General features: G+C 38.1%; 1 protein-coding gene across 7 annotated transcripts in view; it reads left to right on the top strand.

Moving 5' to 3' along the window:
* The window catches only part of APC (APC, WNT signaling pathway regulator), a 99171-nt gene that overhangs the window by 41163 nt on the left and 35241 nt on the right, over positions 1–22767 (top strand). For all 7 annotated transcript variants that reach the window (XM_017812621.1, XM_017812623.1, XM_017812626.1 and 4 more), the window contains exons 3-6: positions 11849–11933; positions 12874–13075; positions 18846–18954; positions 20494–20607. In XM_017812621.1, coding sequence (XP_017668110.1) covers positions 11849–11933; positions 12874–13075; positions 18846–18954; positions 20494–20607 — 510 coding nt within the window. The remainder of the gene's footprint in view (positions 1–11848; positions 11934–12873; positions 13076–18845; positions 18955–20493; positions 20608–22767) is intronic.

Here is a 22767-nt window from a genome sequence, read left to right as displayed (position 1 = left end):
GTGCTGGGAGATATTTTTGTAACTGGCACAAGAGTTTTTATTTCAGTCTATTGTGGTAAGCCGTGTGTTTGCAGATTAGAATTTGAAGCCCAGCATATTCACAGAGACCTCTGATATATACAACCTAACATTTTGTCAGGTGCTATGTACATAATGTAGTGTGCATCTCTCTGTATGTGAGGTTCCTCATGTAGGTGGTAGATAAATACATTTAACAGATACCCATATTTTTAATCCCATCTTCAGAAATCTTAACAACATAAATTATACATTTTGCTGGGCATACTTACTCTGTCAGATAATGTCATTTTTCCATCTCAGTGGAATGGGAGAGTGTTTTAGCTTCATTTTGCCTTTTCCTTTTGTCTTATTGTCCTCAGATAAAAGATAATTGGTTGGCATCACACAGTGAAATGTTTCACCAAGGCATACATAGAAAAAAACAATAGAAAAATTATGTTAAGCTGCATTCAATAGAGCATTCAGTACACAGAAGAGAAGTGCTTATGTTGAGATTTGATCTGGAATTGCAGTTAGTGAATAGGCTGCACATAACTACAGTAGAATAAACAAACTACAGTGCAACTTGACATGTTTTTATTTGAATCTTGAATTTAGTGTGATACACATTTCTTTCTGCATCCTGCTACACATTAGAGTATTAGCATTATTTCCAGAACTGTCCCTAGAGATCTGATTTCTAAGTTATCTGGTATTTTGTTAGTTCTGCTGAGAGGTTATCAGATATAACATAGTGGATTATAGTTGCTTCATGAACCAAAACCAGTTTTGTGATATCTCCACAGTTATTGGTCATACAGGACTTGGGGATATTTTTGTACAATGCTGAGAACATCTCAGTGGCTCTGTCTTATGTTTTAAGTGTCAGTAATAAAACTTAGAGAACAAAGGGATGAAACAGATGGAAGTGAAATGTCAGAAATAAATTATATTCACCCAAGCTGAGTATGAAATTGCTGAACTGTCAATTGTAAGGTGTGACCTGTTCTACCTTCTCTTCAACAATTGGGAAGATTAAGGTATTACCCCTTTGGCTTTAAAGAAAGCAGATTACAGCCTAAGAAAGAGAAGAAATCATTTACTTGAGTGACAGTGAGATCTTGATACTTAAAACTGTAATCATGCAAATTATTTCCCTTCTGTCAAAAGTCATCGGGTTTTCAGCCAGTTGTCAGACAACAATCAAAATGTTTTGCTTAAAATGGCCTCATCATGCAAGTTATGGAAGATGGCAAATGTGATACTGCTTTTTAAGAAAAAATTTTAGAAAAAACTGCTTATCTATAGACTTGCAAACATGAGTTTGTAATGGACATATCAGAAACCACAGTAAAAAACAGACCACTAGTGGGTAAAGATCTAACTTTTCTTTCTTATGGAGAAGTGCAGCTCTCAAATATGAGTTCTTTGGAGGAATCATTGAGTAGGAGGTAAGCAGTATTGTCACTGATGACTCTGCTTGTTTTTCCAAAATGAGTTTAGTAGTGTCCCTCATCAAAGACTCTTGGAGAACTTAAGTTGATTTAGGAAGGTTCTTTGATGATTATCCTAATTAAAGGTAGAAAATGAAGTGCAGAATAAATAGTCGTGGTTTGGTTTTTTTTTGTTTTTGTTGGGGTTTCTTTGTTTGTTGTTTGTTTTACCTTATTAAACCAGTAATATCATAGTGACATTTCTACCATTACCTGTATTTCTTTCCAACATATTCCTAAGTTATGTGGGGAAAAAGCGAGATAGAGAAGTCTGACTGATGATTTTCATGGTGGTAAAAATAAACACAAGAGTGTGAAGCGCTGGGGAAGAATCTTGTGGTATCGAGTGACTGAATACATGGCAAATAAAATTCTGTGTTCCGAGGCATAGTAGAGTCATGACTTTTAGAAAACAACCTTGACTTTATGTATGCCATGAGGGGATGTGAATTAACATGGCTACAGGATAGAAAGAGGTTTTAGGGATACTCTAAGCATCTGAAAAATATAGAGGTTTTTTAATGTGTTGTCAGGTTAGTGCTTAGTTTGGATCCAAAAGGTTGCTCAGATACTGGGAATTTCTGAGCATAAATAGGGAAACAAAAAAGCTATGACTGTGTCACAGTGGACACATACTGCATCCAGAAGATGAGTATTAAGTCCTGTTCTGATGAACCTCCTCAGGAAGGATCTAGTATAATTCATATAGATTCAAAAAAAATTAAGTGATCTGAAAATCTTCCTTAAGTGGCATGCATGAGTAAAAATGGGACTTTTCAGGTGCAGAGAGATTAAAAACAGAGAGGAACAGGATGGGAAAAAGGTTGTTGAGCTCTAAAAGATTATAAATATGTTGAGGAAAATTAACAGGGAATTACTGGTTTTCCTGAATACCAGATCTAAGAGACATCAAACAAAGTGAGATAGCCAGTGGAAAACAAACAAAACAAGGCTTGTTCCATATCATGTTTTTGCTGTGGGAGGTAGGACCACTGGAGACATGGTTTCAGGAAGTCTACAAGTCAAGGCCAGAGGGGAGCTGGTAAGAGGACATACAAAAGAAATGAACAGTAGGTTTGGTTTGTGTATCCTCTCTAGGTTTCTGCTGTTGGAAGGGGAGATGTTGGTTTGGAAAGATGTTTGGTCTGTCTCAGTGTCAAGGATAGCTTTTGCTCTTGATTCTATTCTTGTTTCTATTCTTGGTTCTTGCCTAGTGCGCAAGTCTGATGAGAAGCAGCTGAGGGAGCTTGGAGTGTTTAGCCTGGAGAAAAGGAAGCTCAGGGGAGATCTTACCTCTGTACAACTACCTGGAAGGAGGTTGTGATGATTTTGGGGTAGGTCCCTTCTCCCAAATAATAAACCACAGGATAAGAGGAAATAGGCTCAAGTTGCACCAGCAGAGGTTTATTTTGGATGTTAGGAAAAATTTCTTCACCAAAGGAGTTGTCAAGCGCAGGAACAGGCTACTAAGGGCAGTGATGGAGTCACCGTCCCTGGAGGTATTTGAAGATATACAGATGTGACACTTGGGTTAGTGGTGGACCTGGCAGTGCTGGGTTAACGGCTGACCTTAAAGATTTTCCCCAACCTGAATGATTCAGAGATTCTATGGTCATGCTGAGGTGTCGTTACTGTGCTGCTATGAGGTTATGGATACATTACCACTTTTACTGCATCCTTCTGGCGTTTATTTCACATCATTCTGTGCATGCCTGGCTTACAGCTTTTTGGAGAGGACTCCTGTTTACCTGGATACAAGCTATAGTGAAAAAAAATTCTTTTTTTGCTTCCTACTGGCAGCAGTTGAACATAAATTTTCCCTTCTTAATTAGACAGTGTATCACCAAGTGATGAGAAACTTCCAGTGTGCTCTTCCTTTGCTCATTGCCATGCAAGTAGTGCAGCTGAGAAAGTGGTGAAGTGTGTTGAATCTGCCCTTCTCCTGGCATTGTTTCAAGGCAGCTTCCAGCCAACTAATGAGTCAACTTCATTTTGTCTGACTGATTTTTTTTAGCATTCTGGCTGATGCATCCAAAGTTAAGAGGTTGAGGGTTTTTTTAACACTTTTGTACTCCTAGCTCTTACGAGTTGTTTTTGTGGTACACTGGGCTCTGCTGACTTAACAGAGCTTGGTTTTTTGTCTAAACTTCCAGTATTTTTAAAGCATATACTGATACATAAACTGTCTGATATACAGTAGATGCTTTGTCTTGATTTCTCTGATACTTCACTGAATTTTGTTGGTCTCAGCTTTTGGGTAGCATTAAACAGGAACACAAATTACAGACAACAATAAAGGGAAATGTAGAAATATCTAGAAGAGCAGCTCAAGATGCTCAAATGAGGAGTTTGTGTAATACGTTTCCTGCTTTTGAGAAGGAAACTATGTGAGGAAACTAATTAATCAAAAGCATAAATTAAAAAAATTTTTTTGCAGTTCTTGTTTGTATATGTTGCAATTAATTTGACCACCAGATCTGTTCTTTGCTTGTAACCCTAACAAACTTTGTGTTTGAGATAAACTACCAAAAACCCATAATTTACACAATCAAGTTTATCTTTACTCTCCTCCGGTTTTAGATTAAAAAAAAAAAACACACCAAAGAGAGACTTCTTGAAAGTTACTTCTTGGCAGAAATTGAGTCTGCAGAAAAAATGGAAATTTTTTCCCCAGAAAATACTTTTTTTTTTCCTCCCACAGTCTTAAAACTAAACTAGAACTCTGTCCTCCTCTGTCAGTTGGATTTCTTAGCCAAACTATGCCTCTTTGAATGACTCTGGTCTCATTATGAGTGGGTCACATACATTCTGGAAATTGCACGACTGCAGTCCCGAGTCAGAAACACTGTCTGGAGATGGCCAAGCTGGCAGGAAAGAATTCAGTGAGAACTGTAAGATACACACCTCACATGGCACTGGCCAGACGCTGCTCAAAATCCAGTTATATTCAGTACAACCTACCAAAATATTTTGATTCAGTAGTAATTTGTATTTTGCTTTCAGTGTAACTGAATTATGTTTCGTATTCTGAAATATTATTCTGAATTTGTATTCTCAAATGTAATAATACAGATGTTAAAAAATTGCTATGTCAGCTGTGTTTGTTGTGCATAGTAATGAATTAGCTAGCTGTAGAAATTTAACATTTTAGCTGTTTAAGAAGGGATTACATAAAAAACATAAGAGTAGCACAGTATCTGACACTTTGAAAGTCAGGTCCCCTTCCAAAGGTGCTGGCCATGTAGGCATTTGCACAGTAGATGTGTACATACACCCCTGCTCTCGGTTGGAGCCTCTTTTAGCTTTGTATTTATCCCATTCTTCATAACAAGTGTGATAAAAATGGACAGAATGTGGTAATACCTTGTTTTGTTCTTTGAGTAGCTATGCTGGCTTTCTAATTTTTTCATGTTTGCGTTATTTAACCCCGTTATTTAAGTTATTTACAGACTTACTGTACATGATAATTGAGAGTGAAATGAGCTGCATGTAGTCTCACACACAAGGGATGTTCATCTGGAAAATTAACTCTTGAGGCAGAGCTGCTGTCTTCTTGCTGCTAATATTAACAATGACTATTTTGAGGCTAAACTAATGAAAATGTAATTTTTCATTTTTTTTTCCAGCAAACACATTGTTTGGCGAACAGGTAGGGAGAAAAGGCATTGATTCAGCAGTAGCAATCCTTGCCTGTATAAATATTTGTGGAATATGTGCTAAATTCTCAGCTTCTATACCTTATGCTGTGCGAATTCATCCAGTGCTTTCCTTCTAGTACGTGCTTGGGTTCCATTTATTTCAACACATCCTTTCCCAACATGTATGCACTTGAACTTTTGAAGTCTTGCAAGGGAAAACAGTAATCATGGTTAGCATAGGAAACATTATATAGGTTTTTTATTTATTTTTTATCTCCCTAATGCAAGCCTGCATCTTTCTTCTCTAATTATTTCACTTGCTTACAGTTGGATTTTGCACATGCTGAATGTTTTTTCTGGTACCCCATGTAGTCCAGTCTTTCAGGAGGCAAGAGGTAATGTCATTAGAGGCACATAAAGGAATCTATCGTATCAGGATAGTGACTCAGAGAGGAAGCATATTGATAATATGGGAAATTCTGGGAATCTAGGAAATAATTCTCTTCAGTACGCGGTCAGACATCTTCATAAGTTCACGTGAACCAAAAATGTGGTTATGAAAGTCATTTTGCATCCTATAAAACAGACATCTAAAATATCCATAAATTTATTTAAGCTACAAAGAAGCAGCAGTGGCATTATGTTGTGAGATTTTTGTGTCTTTTATGATTTTACAATAAATAATATTTTTAGCCTGATCTTTGCAACTCTAAAGATTCTACCAGAATCCAAATTGGTTGGAAAATTCAAGATTTTTTAATTTTTTTTTTAATTTATTTTAGAATTTAGGTGAAATTGAGCTGGTGGTATATATAGTTAATGCCATTACTTCAGATGGCCCTTTTTGTGCAATAAAATCAGATAACTTAAGTTGACCTGACAGTGTGCTTGCACGAAAGACTTAGTACTGTCTTCTGTGTCTACAGCAAGTGACAGCTCCTGAGCATGGTGGCACCGAGTGAATATTTTTCTTTCAGAAAATGACATTGCTTTAAATTAAAATGAACAACATCATTTCACATAACAAATGCTCTCCTCTTTCTACAAGGCTGAAAGTTGAGTTTGGTGCAGTGTTTCACCTCAGTCAGCAGTGCTGTCATCATTGCTTTTATTGTTTGGGTCTGGTTACAAGGTTGAGCAACCAGAGCCCCAATTAGAGAGGTTCCCACCAAGCTTGATTAATTATAGCAGTGTAATTCACCAAAATGTAGAGGAGTAAAGGGCTTCTTCCAAACACTCCCTTGTTTCCTATGAATGTTGTACCACTGATAGAATTAAGGCACTGTTAAGTTCATATAGTGATAAAGGGTCATGTGAGACCTTGAACTAAAGTTCAAGGCATAGAAAAATACTATTCTAGAGTCTCTCCCCCACACTGTTCTCACATCTAATGATTTTGTGGAATTTGAGTGATGGATATGCTTTTAGCATGTGCTACCTTTTTTCTGCCCTTTTAAACAAATAATAATTGAAACAATCTGGCGTTCAACCCCGTTGAGGGTCAAAAACCACTTTCAGGTTAGGAATTTTATATTAAGTTTCCAGTATATCAGGTTAAAAATATTAGTACCAATGCTGTCAGAAATATTCTTGTTTTAAAATGTGGCTGATTTGGTTAAAAGTAATAGTTCCTAGTCTGTATGCATATATCTGTCCTGTTGAGTGCTAAGATAGATGTTCAGTTACTGTCTGAAATTGTAAACCAAACATAACTTATTTGTCTGAATTGTCATCAGAATGTCTTTTTTCAGATACCATATTTTGAAATGTTCCTAAATATTAAAGTTCTCAAAAATTGAAGAGACCTTAAAGCTTAACTCCTTAGGATTTTAAATCTGCCCTTGTTATTGTTGTTCCTCTGTGATTCCTTTCTTTATAAGCAGCCCTTAAGTCATTTTATTTACAACTCTTACTACTTCACAGGGTGCGTATACTGTTGGTTAAAGTGCTTTTCTTCTCAGTAGTTGTACAGTTGCATGCTGGTGGATCTGATCTTTTTTATTTAATTATCCATAAAGTAATTTTAAGGTCAGGACTATATCCACAAAGCCCCCCCCCCAAAAAAAAAACAAACCACCGACCAGAGAAACAAAAAATTGACGTCGTTTCAGTACTTCACAGTCCAGAGACTGTGAAGACAGAAACCCTTTTAAATGATGATGAGTCATAGGACCTGCTCCATTTCCAAAAGCATTCTTTTGTAGTTCTGCCACAGGACAAGATAAACTAGGTTATATTATAGTGACCATTAAAATAATTTGACTTGCGTTCTTTAAAAGGAGGAAAACTTGCAGCCTTTCCTTATAGATACATTTGTGTATTCTTTCAGTAAGTCACTGCTAAGTTAGTAAAGGATTTGCTTAGAATAATGCTGTAAACCACTACAGATATATTTATTGAAAGTTGCATAACTAAACAGAATATTAATTTACTGTCAGTAAAATTGATTCAGCTTTGTTTGTGGAGACTGTTTTACTCTTTAGCAGAAATTATATCAAATATAATACAGAATTGTTGTGGGAAAGTACTGTTTCAAAGCACTGTATGCACATAAACAGTGTTAGTGCTGAATCCTGGATTATAAATAGTGAATAAATATTTTCATTAGTACAGTAATAGATAACTTGCCATGTTTCCTACAGCTAGGTAATTGCAGAAAACTTCTCCGTTCTTTATTCAAGTGAAAATGTGAATTTACCAACGTGTCATTTTAGCACGCTGCCTCATTTTTCACCAGTAGCTGGCCCAGTGGCTGCCACTCTCTCTCTAACCTTTGTCTGCTTTATTTAACTGCCTATTTATATAATTGTCAGCTTAGATTTCAAAGTATGTCATGATGGAGTGTGAAGGTGATGTCATAGCCTCACAATGGCACTATAGCAGAGAAATGTAGAAAAATACAAGAAAGAGCACATTGTCTACTAACATGAAAAAATACATGTGCTGTTTGGCAAAAAAAATGAGATAATTTAACAAAAAAAAAAAAAAGAAAAAGTTAAAGCCTAAATTAGTGAATTGAAACAGAAAAAACTGAGAAAAGTGATCCTGTATGCTAATGTTGAACTGTTGCCAGTATTTAGAGAGAGCAATCCCTTGCTGCCTGGACACCTCAGTTATGTAATTTGGTAGTGCAGGAAAAGTTGATAGTAATTTCACTTAGCTTTTCATATTGGCTCTTGAAGCAGGAAGACTTATTATGTGTGAAAGTATCCTGAAAATACTGAAATAGCAGATGTGCCACAGAGGGGTGAGAAAGAAGCTTCTAAGAAGGGAATGGAAGGAGAGTTGGGTTGTTTGAGCTGGGTTTTTACCCTGTACAAGGGTGTTGTTTTCAGAAAAAAGTGATTCATTAGTTATTTATAAATTTATCTGAGTTGACAGATCTTTCACAAGGCTGCAAAACTCTCAAGACCTAGAGCCTACTCCATGTATCCACATTGCCCTTTGAGACTTTTAAACTAAGACTGCTGTCTGCAGATTTCATCTGCCCTTACGTCAGATAATGTAGTAGTCCTTTGAAAAACACCACATTAGTTGTACATCTGACTTTGCTGACAAGGCAGATGTTATGTATAGAGATGGCTGGGCCATATGGCTAATGAGGATGCCCTTGAGCACAAGCACAGGGAAGATGTGTTTCCAAGAGCAGAGATTTTATCACCCCAGGCTTGATCCTAAAGGCAAAGCTGGCATTAACAGGTAGCGCAGTAAGAGCAGATCTGTAGGTAATTGTATTAAGGATCCAGCATGCATATACTGTATGTATTTTAGAGGATTTTGGTTTTGAACTCTCTTCAGCCTAGTCCCATGGAGTGAGTGCCCATTTGCATTCTTGAGTGGAACTGCTGGCTTGGTTTGATCTGAAAGGAATTCAGTTCATGCTCAGAGATACCCTACAGTGTGAACCAAAGTACAGCTGGTGGGGCAAATGGGAGTCTGGGGGACACACTGTACCAAACTAAAACATGAATGTGGACACACACCTTGCCTTCATCAGTTGGGCAACGTGTAAATTGGGAAATCTGGCCTCAATTCCACTGCAGGATTATTTCCACAAAACAGTGTAAGCATAATTTGCGTGTCTATACTCTGGAATTCTTCATAAAGTTCCTGCATCTAATTCCATGGTGGGGGCTGCAGTGACTGAGCTGCTGACATTTTCTCTGAGTCTAGTGCTTGGAGATTGTTTCCCCAGAACCTTGTGCAGTTCTGTACTCAAAATTCTTCTAGGGTTTTTTTATTTATTTTATTTTATTTGCTTTTTTTGTTACAAGGAACAACACTTTGAATATAGAAAGCTCAGTCCTGTGCTGCTTAAAGAATATCTTGACTTTTTGTAGATGTCATGTTGTTTCCCTTTAGTTCAGGATATTGGTCGTTAGAGACTGACCCCGGAGATGACAGTCTCTTTCGGCAGCATCCTGAACAACCAGTCAGCCTTTTTCAAGGAGAGCACTGCTTGCTCCACTCGGAGAGGGGCCTAGAAAAGGTGGCCTAACCAAAGCTCATCTCCACCTTCACCCGGTTGGTTAACCGTGGCCGATGGGCATCTTCTTCTAATGCAGTCACACAAAGATAAGAGACAAAGGCATACATCTGCCGCAGAAGCAGCTCTGCAGCATTTAACATCCTGCTTCACAGACATTGCTGAGCTTTTTGGGCTGGAAGTCAGCTTAAAGAAGACAGAAGTTCTCTATCAACTGGCACCTCAGGAAGTCTTCCATCATCCCCACATCACCATTGGCGAATCAGAGCTCAGATCAGTCCATCAGTTTAATTACCTTGGTAGCCTCATCTCCTCGGATGGTAAGACTGACAGAGAGATTGACTACAGGTTAGCAAAGGCATAGAGTGCTTTCGGAAAACTCCATAAAAGAGTTTGGCAAAATAAACGCTTGAAGAAAAGCACAAAGATCAGTGTTTACAGAGCCATAATACTGTCTACTCTTCTATATGGATCCGAATCATGAGTCACCACTTGCAACTCTTAGAATGCTTCCATCAACGCTGTCTCCGTAGAATCCTAAACATCCACTGGTCAGGTTATGTGTCTAATACATCTGTTCTAGAACAAGCAGCAGTCACAGGTATTGAAGCCATGTTGCTGAGAACACAGCTGTGTTGGGCAGGGCACGTCTCCAGGATGAAGGACTACCGCCTCCCTAAGATCTTGCTTTATGGTGAACTTGCCACCGGCTGCTGCAGGAGAGGAGCCCCGAAGAGAAGATACAAGGACTCCCTGAAACAACATCTCAGCCTTGGCCATATTGATCACCATAACTGGTCTACTCTGGCCTCCAATCAGGAGGTCTGGAGACACACCATCTATAACGCTGCTGATGCTTTTGAGAATGCACGCAGGATCACTCTTGAGGAGAAAAGACAACGCAGAAAGAATCACGTCTTGCAGGTATGCCACCTAAGGAGTCTTTCTGCTGTGCCTTTTGCAACTGGACTTGTGTATCTCGTACTGGCCTTTTTAGCCACCAGCGTGCCGGTAACAAGTGTGGGTAGAGCCCTCCCCAAATCTTCGTTCACGAAGTCTAGCCATGATGATGATGATGTTTCCCTTGAAAAGAGCTAAACGTATTTAAAAGGTACTTTCTGTACAAGTCGCAAGAACCACTAATACTGGCAGTATGGTATGCTTAAAAGAGCAAAACAGTGATGTGGGCATCTTTTTAAATTGTCTAGAATTCATTATAATGGTTTTCAGATGTATAATCCTGTGAGCAGAGTCTATGTATGAAAACTACATAATACCTTTCATCACCCAGAATTGTCTTCATCTACTGACTATTGCTGCTTCTAGAGATATTTTCTGTGTCACAGTAGGAGAAATGATACTTTAAATTCCAGTAAGGGCTTTTTGCCTTGTAGCCAGTGTTTTTAATTTGTTTTTTTGCTATTGATGCATATGCCATTATGATATTGAAAAGGCTTTCACTAACTTTAATCATCTACCTGAATTTAGGCCACTGAGCATTGGGTACCTGGGGCTTACAGGCTCTTCTTAGTGTAGTAGTCATTTTTTACTATGAATCTTTTTGTGCACTAGAACTGTGTTCCTTCAGCTGTATAATTCTGTCATATGTACTTTCAATAGCATGGGGCAGTATTCTTGAGTTTGAAGCTTCAGCTTCTTGAAAGAGTCCTAAATCTCTTCCTTGTAGGCTTGGTGATGGTGGTAGTAGTAGTAGTAACAATATGAAGGAAACCTAAATCTTTTGTTCACAGGCATGACAGTGGTAGCATTTGTAGCAAGAACAAGATGACTCTTTTTGTTGGCTTACAGTGGTGCTAAGGCCTCAAGGAAAGTAAATCCTGGGAATTCTGTTCATGACACTTTTCTGTTAGTTACATACCCAAACTTTATTTTTACAAGACTGACTAATTTCTCTGCTTAATGTTTCTCCATCTGTAAATTTGAGATAACTGGTATTCACTTTGAGGGGAGCATGTTTTAAGTAAGCCAATAGGTTGAACTACCAGATAGGCTGAGTTATGCAGGATATGGTTTACATTATGAGAGTGCTTGGGGAAATTCTGTATAATATATTTGATGACAATGAAAGTTGTGACACTTGATCACTGCTCACAGTTTACATCAATGTCTCAGAAGCTGTTGCATGAATGTGCACCTGAGAGCAGGATAAGACATATTTACCTTGTGGTTTATTATTTTAAGGTTTTCTCAATCAAGCTTATTTCTTACAGGAGGTACTGAAACAGCTACAAGGAAGTATTGAAGATGAGGCAATGACGTCTTCTGGACAAGTAGACTTACTGGAACGACTTAAAGGTAAATCCAAAATTATGTTTTAACTAGGTTCACTTGTTTCTCCACTGTTTTTTCTTTGGGATAAAATTTTCTAACTGAGCTGCATCTTCTTCCTGGCACTGGCTTTGATGGTTAGGCATAGTCTCAGTGTCTTCTATTTTTGCTAAACATTTTCAGACACATTCTCAAAAAAAAAATCTATTCCTATGCTGCTTTTATGCTTTTGCTACTGTTACTCTTATGAATTGCTTTTGCTAAAACTTGCATTTCATTCAGTTCTTCAGAAAAAATATGTGTAAGTTAATGATGGAGCCATTCCACCAATTTTCTAAACCTGTTTGCATGTCCTGTCCTGCCCTCTCCATGTCATGTTACTGGAATTGTTTCTGTCGTGCTACAAATTGATGCCCCCTTTTCTACAGCATGTGCTGGAATGTGCATCATTCCATTGTATGGGATGTGCAAAACAAGCCCAGACCACTATCTCCCTGTATACATCCATTATCCCTGCCACTGACCCAGGAATTCCGTAGGGGATATCTACATTTAAGAGCCATGTGATGAACAGAGTAGTCATCTGTTACATGGCTGAAGCATCTGCAGGATCTCTGAAAAAGAAATTATTAGGAAGTGGGCCACCAGGTATCGCAACATGATGTTTATGCAAAACGCTCCCCATTTCTGAAGTCCTCTGAGAAAGAGGCAGGCAGGCTTGTATGAGGATACTGTTCTGATTGCTAGGATTGCAGTTTGGTTATCTGCTCAGATTACTGTTTGCTAAGTCTAACATTAACATTGGTTTTGTTCATAATATCACCTTCAGTGGATTTCCATGCAAAATATTTTCATTAAAAAAACCCCACAGATTTATTCAGGAAGTAAGAAATTTAAGATAGAAATGATCTTTTAAATTTCTGCTGCTGAACTTCTGCTCTGGAAATGTTTGCTCTTTGTTATCCAGAACTGAACTTGGAAGGTACCAGCTTCCCTGGAGTGAAGTTAAGGCCAAAGGTGTCCGTGCGTTCCTATGGGAGCCGGGAAGGGTCTGTGTCGAGCCGTTCAGGAGAGTGCAGTCCAGTCCCCATGGGGTCATTTCCAAGAAGAGGCTTTATGAATGGAAGCAGAGAAAGCACTGGTTATTTAGAAGAGCTAGAAAAAGAGAGGTAAATTTGTTTGCTTATTCATCCAGTATGGACTGACTTCTCATTTTAACATGACAGTTTACTGACACAGCTGGTATTTAACTGTCGTGAATGTGGTTTTGGTTACTGATGTATTTACCTTAAAAGGTAGGAAACCAGGAATCTACTTTATGTTTAGATGCGCACACACAAAAATATTTTTAGAAGTCTGGAAACACTGTTCAGTTTCTACTGCTGCTTCATATATGCATTTCATTGTTACTCTTTGTTGACTAAAGGTTACTTTATTTTGACGAGCAGGTTGTCAGTATCTGGAATATTTTTAGGTAGAGAGGGGTGGAACATTCCAAACACTCCCGCATCTCCTCACCACTGTTGATAAATGCTGAAACTATAACAATGTGATGATGCAGTCTCTTTCTCTCTTTTGCAAATGGTTATTAAGTACCAAAACTAGTTTATCAGTTATTTACTGTTAGAAGACATTTACCTAGTGATTCTGCTCTCTCAGCAAATGTGTCAGCTAAGCAAAAAACTTAGTCTTATCTTCAAGATGTTGTTCCCATCAGATACTCTGCATTGAGAAAATTCTGGTATTCCTTTTCTTGGAAGGAAGGTGTATCCAATTAATAGTTGTATCCATTTCAGGTCATAATACAGAATTGTAGCACTTTATTAGTCACTTACAAAGGAAATGCAAAGTAAGCGACATGCAGCTGTTTCCACTGAAGACATCTTTATATCTTAAAATGAACTTGACTCAAATACCAGATGTTTTCAGAAGCCCATCTGCAAGACAGGGTTTCCTAAAGATTTGGTCACTGACAGCTTCTTAATGGATGTGTTATCAAACTGAGGGCTGCAAAACCAAATATAAACTGTATCACAGTATGTTTTTGCCTGGTTGTTGCTAACAAGCAAAAAAATCACTTTGGAGTCAGAATGGAAATGTTTTGTGGGTAATGAGTGGTTTGTGGACAGCTGTCTAGAAACTCCTCCTCTTAACAGCATTTCCTGGTGTTCAGAAAAATTTTTGCAGCCAAACCTGAAAGGAGTACGCTTTCCTTCCAAGGTACTATGTCCAGGTCCTTTTCTTTTGGTCCTGTCAGTAGAATGAACGTAACCTCCCATGGGTTTGTACTGAGCCTGTTCTGGCAGCCACTCTATTTTTTCCCTTCTCCTAGTCAGGATCACTGATGATACTTGTTTCATTGCATAAAATGTAGATTCCTGAGGAGCTCTGTGAGAATACTTGGGAATTTCGGAATCTTCCCACTTGCTCATCCCAGTCTTCAAGAATCTAACGTGTCTGTCATCTTCCATCTTAACAAACTGTGCATTTGGTTGTATTTTTCCAGTGCTGGTTTTTTTACTGCATGTGATACTAAAATCTTTAAATGTAATTGGGACTTTCAGTTATGTTTCAGGTGAACTCTTGGTCACTTGGCACAAGGAATATTTATAGCAGCTGGAGTTCTTTAAGGTGATTAGCACATCTGATTTATGATCTATGATCCTTTCCCAGTCTGGGGATTCTGAGGCGATACTTCTTTGGACAGTTTTCTTGACAATAAAGACAGCTTAGGCAGTGAACGGATCACAGTTCCAAATAACACTGGCAAAAGGAATACGGATATTTTAATTTCAGAGTAGCTTAGGCACTGTTACTGTCATAGCTGATGGGGTAAATATTTGGGCTGTGGAGTTCTGTAGAGGTGTGGTCAGATCATTATTAGTGAAATGGTGGATAATCCAAATTGCTCTATTCTTTATGCTATTCCAGGGACATGTAGGAGTGTGTAGGGCATCGATGTGAACCCTGGATAGCCAGATGAATCAGAACATGGGGTGGGGGATATAGGATTGTGCACCTGAAATCACTACAATTTCTGAAAGAACATGAACCACTTATTTTCCTGTGCTTTGTGTTTAAACTTGTTTGGCATACTTACTGATTTTATGTGTTTCTAAACATATATATAAATATACATTATTTGCTAATAGAATTTTTTCTGGCAGTTAAACAGACTTTCAAGGAACTCGCGGAACTTGACAAGCCTAAATTAATTTAGAATAAAGTAACACTTTCTGGAAACCTGCAGCAGAGGAACATTTCCACTCAGTATCTTAATGCGTTGGCACAATATGTGCTGCTGATGGGCAACAGTGTTTGTGTGAGGACTAAATGAGATATTTTATTATTTAGAGCAGCTTAGTGGGCATGTGATGGCCAGTCAGAGTCAACCCACCACACACAACTGAAACAGAACTTCTGAAGGGAAGAAAATTTGTCAGTTGATTCACTTGTCAGAATAAAGATTAAATTATTGGCCTGTTTCTGATTTGCTTAGCTCTCTTCTGATTTCACAGTAAAATAAGAATAAAAGAGAAAAAAAACCTCCTGGTTTATACCATTCCATTTTTATTTCTTCAGTGTTGATTTTGAGTATTTTTTATCTTTCTTTCTTTCTTCCCTTATTCTTATCTCCCTTTGGTTGACTGTACAGCTTACCTAAGTCTTTACAGCATCAGCACTGTCTCATTTTCAAGTTTGTATTTTATCTCCTACCAGTTGAAGGGAAACTATTAATTATAGCTGCAATTTACATAATGGAAATAGAGTAGCGTATAGTTTGTTTCCCTTCTCCATTTTGACTGGGAATAATATTGACATAACTATGCAGAAAAGATTTCCAGAAGAAGAAACCTGGTTTTTTGCATTCATCTGTTGTTGGGATCTTCAAAAATACCATATCTGAGAAGTCTTTCAAAATACCTATCCTTCAGAAAAACAGTTCAAATTGAAAACTTTTTGTTAACTCAAAAAAGTAATGTAAAGTTCCAAAAGTTTCTCTGATTGCTTTGCTGCACTCTCACTGAACTTGACAGTGTATGACGGAGAACAGAATTTTCTCTTGATACTGTGAAAGCCCTAACGTAAACCATTTTTGGGGCATAAAAAGATGAAATAACTGCACTCGGTTTTTCCATAATTTTTTTTCTTGATCAGCAACAGCTTTTCCACTTTAAATCCTCTCCTAACCTCAAGAAGTTAGTATAGTATCTGATAGTAATGTTAAAAGTGAGAAACAGCTTATCAGACGCATCTACACAGACTTGCTGCTTTTTTTCGAGGAAACTAAACTGCTGTGGTTGTAGCAACCCTTCAGGTTTGCTAATATTGTTAAAACCTGAATTCTCATGGAGCAGTGATACCAAATGAGTAATCCCAAATAAAGCATTACTTTAGAGGAAAAAATGACAATATTAAATTAAACAAGTCGCCCTCAGGTCATGCATTATGTTGTTTATGGAGCACTGATGGCTCCTAAGTTATTTTCTTGCTTCAGGCATCCATTGTGCATGTCAAAACAGATTGAATGACACAGTGTCTCACAAACTGAGTAGCCTGCATTTCACAAGAGGAACTTAATCACATGTTTACTTAGCTGAAAGTAATCCCTCCAGCTTCTGCTACCAGTTCTTTGACATCCAGAGGCAGAATTCGTCTGTCCTTTCACATTTGCAAATCCTCCTATGGTAAAAATAGGTTTTATAAGGATTGCATTGATTATGCTTTTGCAGATTTTATTTCACAAACTGGACACAGCTGCTGCATGGGCACCCAAGGCGGTAAAAAGGGAAGCAATGCAAAATGCCTGTGTGTGCAGGGATTAGGCACCCAGGGTATGTGGTAAGAGAATGGTCAGATGGGAGATAAAAAATTACTTTCTCAACAGGCTTTCCCCAAGCACCATCTATTAGTTTTTCCTTCAGTCTGTCTGAAGGTCTTAAGGAATTTCTGGCAGCCCCATCATTGTGGCTGAAGAATTACTGTTGTCTTATAATATTGCTGCAGTTGCCTGCCATGGTATAGAAATTGCTGTTTGCTGCATCTTTTCACTCATTTTGACTGTAAACCTGCCTGGTGTTAAAGCTTCACAGTAAATGACTTAATGTGTAGTCTTGACATTCTTAAAACAGTTCTGTTTCAACTGTTGGATCAAATCTGGAAATTTATGTCATTCTGTTTATGTTTACAGGCATTTATCACTTTTAGATGTGTGCAGTTTTTCAGTCTCTTACAGTTGAAGGGAGGGATCCTCTCTGTTTCGATTTTCCATTTAAACGCTGGCCAGGTCATTTACATTGGATGTGGAATATAAATGTCAAATCATCAAAATTAGCTTGAAATATTTTTAAAGCGGGAAGTTATGGTTGTTTGAAGACAGAAAGCTGCATACAAGTTTGCCCAGTATTATTTGCCATCCATTAACTTCTGCATTCCTCTCAGGTTGTGGACAAGAGCATGTGAACTATAAAGCATACAAACACATTATGGATAATTACTGTATGTCAGTAAGGAACAGAAACACAGCATACAACAAAAATTCAGACTTCCCCTTACTACTTTGGTAATACATCCCAGCCATGATTTGAGAAAATAATCAAATTTCCACACAAAATATAGAAGGAAGAATTTAAAAGTATGTATTTAAAGAACCTGTTTGACTTAGTTCTGTGGTGGTTTGAAAAAAACCTTTCCCCCTGGGGGTTTGTGATAGTCTGCCCAGGGGTGGTGTTTTTGATACTGGACCAATTTAAAACTTTGTGTGCCCTTGCAGAAATTACATACTCACAAAATCAAAAGAGGTAAATTTTAACTGCGTAGCTAGAAGGAGAAGCAACCATGCTTTGAACGCGCGTGGCGCGGAGCCAGGGGGCCCCTGCCGCTGGCTCCTGGCTGGGGATCCAGGAGCAGCACAGCTACTGAGAGAAGCCCCCTGAAGCTAGCGGCCAAGGGGGACCCTGGAAGATCAGGGAGCGGGCCAGGCAGACTAGCCATGACCCTTTGGAGAGGCGGCTGCAGCATACAGTCATGTAAGTGCTGAGGGGATTCTCCCCTGCTGGGTTTGGGGGAGCCCCTGGTGCCCTGCTGTCCTGATCCAGCCAGGAGTGCGGGAGTTAAACTCCTCAGGAGTTTTTCATCCGACCTCACCGCCTTTTCCCACCTTGGAGGGGAAGAGTGATGAGAAGCTAGCTGGACCCTGCAGCAGCAGGACCAGTGAATCCGAGAATAAAGCAGATGGAGAGAGAGAGAGTCAGTTGGACTCAGTTCTAGGAAGAAAGAGTCAGTTGGATTCAGTTCTAGCTGTGACAAATCAAAACTGCTGCCTTAAAAATAAGAGACACTTACCAGTGCCACGGAAGATTAATTTGGAAGAGCTGTGGCCTGAAAGTGAAAAGAGGACTTCTCCTTTCTTTCTTGTCTCTTTTTTGAAGGAAAGGAGAGACGATCTATGTATATGTATTGTTTCATCATAGAAGAGATAGTTAAATTGTTACATGTATATATATATGTATATATGTTAATAATAAATGGTAATATATTCCCCTCCCCCTATATTAATTGTGCGCGTCTGAAAACTTCTTCTCTCTCCCATTAGAACAAATTGTAGCAAAACTTTTAAAATTAGGGGGTTTTGACTAGTAGCTGGCTTTGATTTCATAAAAGGTCTCTTAGCTCTGGATTTCAGAGCAGTTTTATAGAGAAATATAGATGGTTTTGTCTTTTATGGATGTGGACCTGATATGCCCAGCACAGAGGACTGGACAGGTTGTTTAGCTGGGGCTGGGGAACTGCGCTTACCTTCTCCAATGTGTTCGTAGTGCCCTCTTCAAACCTCCTTTCTCATCTAACGTTTTTTATGGGTATTTGTGCCTATTTCTATACCTACATATGGAAATGAGGTATAAATAGTGAGACACTTCCTGCTTCTGCTTTTAATAGATCTCTTTTACTTGCGGAGCTTGAGAAGGAAGAGAAAGAAAAGGACTGGTATTATGCCCAGCTTCAGAACTTGACTAAAAGGATTGATAGTCTTCCCCTTACTGAAAATGTAAGTACTTTCAGAGTGCTTGGTCCTGTATCTGGTGCTGCAATCTCTGTTTAGATGCTGTGTGTATTTTATTAATTTGGTGATGTTCTCGACTATAATTTTAATTTAAAATGTTTTTTTCATTCACTGTGTAAAGGTGACTTAATCTAAATACTGCATTTTTGTGTAGATTTTTACACATCCAAAATTCATACCTTTTAGTATAAATGTCAGTGATAACAGAGGAACATTGAGAAGTTGTTATGACAAATGAATTACATGTCAGTACACTTCTTCTTCAACTCTGTCCCCCAGAGGTCTTTTCTCTATCTGTTGTGTTGTTTAATGGATTTTTCTATTTTTGAGAGCAATATTAGCCTAAGAGACAGTGTACACAAGAGCTCTTATTTCATACCAATGCCTGTAGCCTACGGAGGTATTATTGCTCAAAGTTTTTACCTTGGCACCTCCATAGTCAAGTCACCATTATCTGGGATAATGAGGATGTCTGATCTCCCAGACAATACAGGTTTTCCTGTTAGATCGCAGCAACTTGGTTATGTTTGCAGTGAATTCCTTCACATATACAGTGTTTGGTAGAACTGGTTACCCATCTTTAGAGAGTCATACTTTATGAATAAACAGGCTCCTGGAGATGGAAACAGACAATGGAAACACTTGTGTCAGTGGGCAAAAGTCACACTGAGTCATGGCTGAGCTTAGCAGAGCACCAGAAGCAAGGGAGAAGATCTGAAAAGGATTTTGAAGAAATGCAACCCATTCTCAAAGGCGCTGTCTGCAGTATCTGTTGTAGGTTTTAAGGTTGCCTCCTCAGTTTCATAGGTAATAAATTCACTTAGCCACTCCTGTGATGAGAATGTCTTATCATCTACACTAAACACCTTTTGTGGTAATCTGTATCCATTACTACTTAGTCCAACCACAACAGAACGAAGGATCCCATTTGGTATTTGCATATGATTGTCTTGTTTTGACTCTCTGAACTGACCTTGGTGAAGTCTTCTGAGAGGGCTCTTCTGGGAAGGCTCTTAAAGACTCATTTACTTACAATGTGAATAATTGTCCAAAACCAGTGAAGTGCTTTGCCTTGAAAAATCTTATCAGCTGGAAGGTCTTCTCTGAAGCTGTGTGGTTGCTCCCGGGTTTAACACTTGTGCTTTTCTCACAGGATAGTTAAAAATAGGGTAGATAGCAGTAGTTTGATGCCTCTGAATATTTTTGAAAATACCCATTCAGATGGCACACATAGTAATTTCATTGGTAACAGCCAGATGTTCTTCACTTGTAATGAACAATACTTTCTCTATGTTTACCTATTATATTTAGTCATTTGACAAAACCCACAGGTGGTCTGCTGATGGAACAACATCATGTGTTCTTGTTTTTCATAATGCAGTCATGTTTTAAGAATCTGTTACTATGTTTTGTTTGTTTATGAAGTTTGTTGTGGAAAAATAATTGTTCTGCTTTTGTTCTGAGAAATACATTGTTTACATAAATGTTATTGACTACAGTGCCTTCTCTGTACTTTGATTTCAGTTCTCCTTGCAAACAGATATGACCAGAAGGCAGTTGGAGTATGAGGCAAGACAAATTAGAGCTGCAATGGAAGAACAACTAGGTACCTGTCAGGACATGGAGAAGCGAGCACAGGTATAGTTTGTCTTTCACTATTAAAAGGAAGAGAAAATGTTTTCCTGCATTTTTATTGTATTATTGGTAGATGTATCTTTAAATTGTATGTAAACACAGTGATACCTTATGGCGTTTAGTTGGCCATTCAAATAAAAAAGAGGAATCAGAACATGGGAAATAACTGTTCAGCAAAAAGTACTCTCATTGCCCTGTTTTGAAAAAGCCTTTTGATTCAGCAGATGGGGACAATTTCTTCAAAAGAAAATATTTTTAATTATTTTCTGCTAATAATTTACTACCATTTTAGCTTCATAAAAGTCCATGTGTTTGCAACTGCTCATTCTGCATCTGTTGTTCTGTGTTTTTTTCATGTTTTTAAGTTCAGAAGAAAATTGAGCTACTGTTCCTAGGTTTCCTTAACCACAAACCTCATATCAGGGCATAAGGTTTCCTTAACCACAAACCTCATATCAGGGCATATTCTTTGAAAATAAGGTATTCATGTAAAATGTAATCCACATACATATCTGGAAGTTGTTTGCTCTCACCAAGAGTTGTTTTGCATTCATGATGAGGACAAGGTACATGTCTTAAACATGTGACACTCATCTGGAAGCATAAATCAGAATGTAATTGTGTGCAACCCATAAATTAAATAATCAGTTGCTTGCTGGTTATAAAAACTATTCCCCCACAGTAGCAGAGCAACAGTTTGAATTATTTATTGCTGTTTATTTCCAGAGGTGTTAAATTACCATCTTGGTAAGGTTTTTTGGGGTTTTTTTTGGTGAATGTTACAAAATAAATATTTTCAATAAAAATAGTCTCTTTACTTTTTGCACAAGGTTTACTCAACACAAAATTTTGCTACATGAGAAAAATTTCTATTTTATTTTTACATTTAGTTTTGTTGGTATCAGAACAGCTGCTTTAAATTTAAAAGTGAGTCATCTAGTAGAACTTTTTAGAAAGTGCATTTGGTTATAAGTATTTAGCAGAGCAGATACCCTGCAGTCGTCAGTTATGTATGCAAAGGCTGTGCAGGGATTTGTCTGTATAGATGTGCTCAGACAGACCCAAGTTTAATCTGTGTGGGTGGTAGCTGGCCCTATCTGGGAGCTGCAAGGCTGTGTTATCCAGGTTTATCAGCAGTGGTCATGCTCTGCATGAGTTCAGCTGTGTCAGCCTGTCTTGAGTGAAGGTCCTGCAGTGAAGGTCCTGCAGAAGAAGGTGTTAGGGCATTCACAGTAGAACTTCCAGGAAAGTTCTCTAGCTGCCAACAAGCTTAAGCCAGAGAAAGGTGAATTAAGCTAAATAGGTAGGCTAGGCTGCTGGCAAAATTCTAGAGGCACTCAGGCAGAGATAAAAAGAAATTATGCAGAGTCACAACATGACTGTAGTTATATCACTATGAAAGTAATTAAGCTGTCCCTGAACTTATTTCTTTCCTGCTTGTTTGGTAGTCGTTTTTTTTTAGTTTTGTGGGGGCAAAATGCTGCCAAAATGTTGAAATATTTTATAGATTTCTGAATTAATGCTTTTCAAGGTGTTTGTCACAGCTGTTTCACCCTCTCTCTATATATTCGTATGTGTAACACTTTCATACTTAGAGAAATTACAGTACCTAGAGTGATTATATAAAGATTATAAAATGGGAAGTAACTGCTTCTCATATGCTTCTTGTGAACTGAACTGGTAATTCCCCTTGGTTCCATTCTCCCAAGGACCAGTGCTGGAAATGTGTAGAAGCTCACGGGTGTACAAATACATAAAAGCAATTTCTGCATTATTTCACTGTCATGTTTAAATGTGCAAAAATGAAAAAATTTATTTGGCAAGTATATTCAACTTTGTCGTTTTCCCACTTCCTTTCTGCTCTGTTCAAATGTTGTAGCCTGTATGCTTAGTATTAAGTAGAAGCAAACTTAATTTGTGTAAGGTATATTAAAAAATACTTCAATTCTAAAACTGAATTCATGTTCAAATAGAATTTATTTTTCCTTCATGCCAGAACAAGAAGGATCTATTTTTTTTAGGTTAAATGTTCCTTAAAATCTCACAAGAAATTATCATTCTTATAAGAATTAATCCCAGGATCCCTTGAAGTTTGCTGAAACAGCAGACCACTGAAGTTAGAAGAAAGTTTGGATCCTGGAGTCTTGCACAGATGAAAATACA

The sequence above is a fragment of the Lepidothrix coronata genome, unplaced genomic scaffold, assembly GCF_001604755.1.
Source record: "Lepidothrix coronata isolate B3197 unplaced genomic scaffold, Lepidothrix_coronata-1.0 Scaffold37, whole genome shotgun sequence".
In the NCBI taxonomy this organism is placed as follows: Eukaryota; Metazoa; Chordata; class Aves; order Passeriformes; family Pipridae; genus Lepidothrix; species Lepidothrix coronata.
The sequence above is the reverse complement of the archived record's forward strand: the minus strand, read 5'-3'. Positions and strand labels throughout refer to the sequence as shown.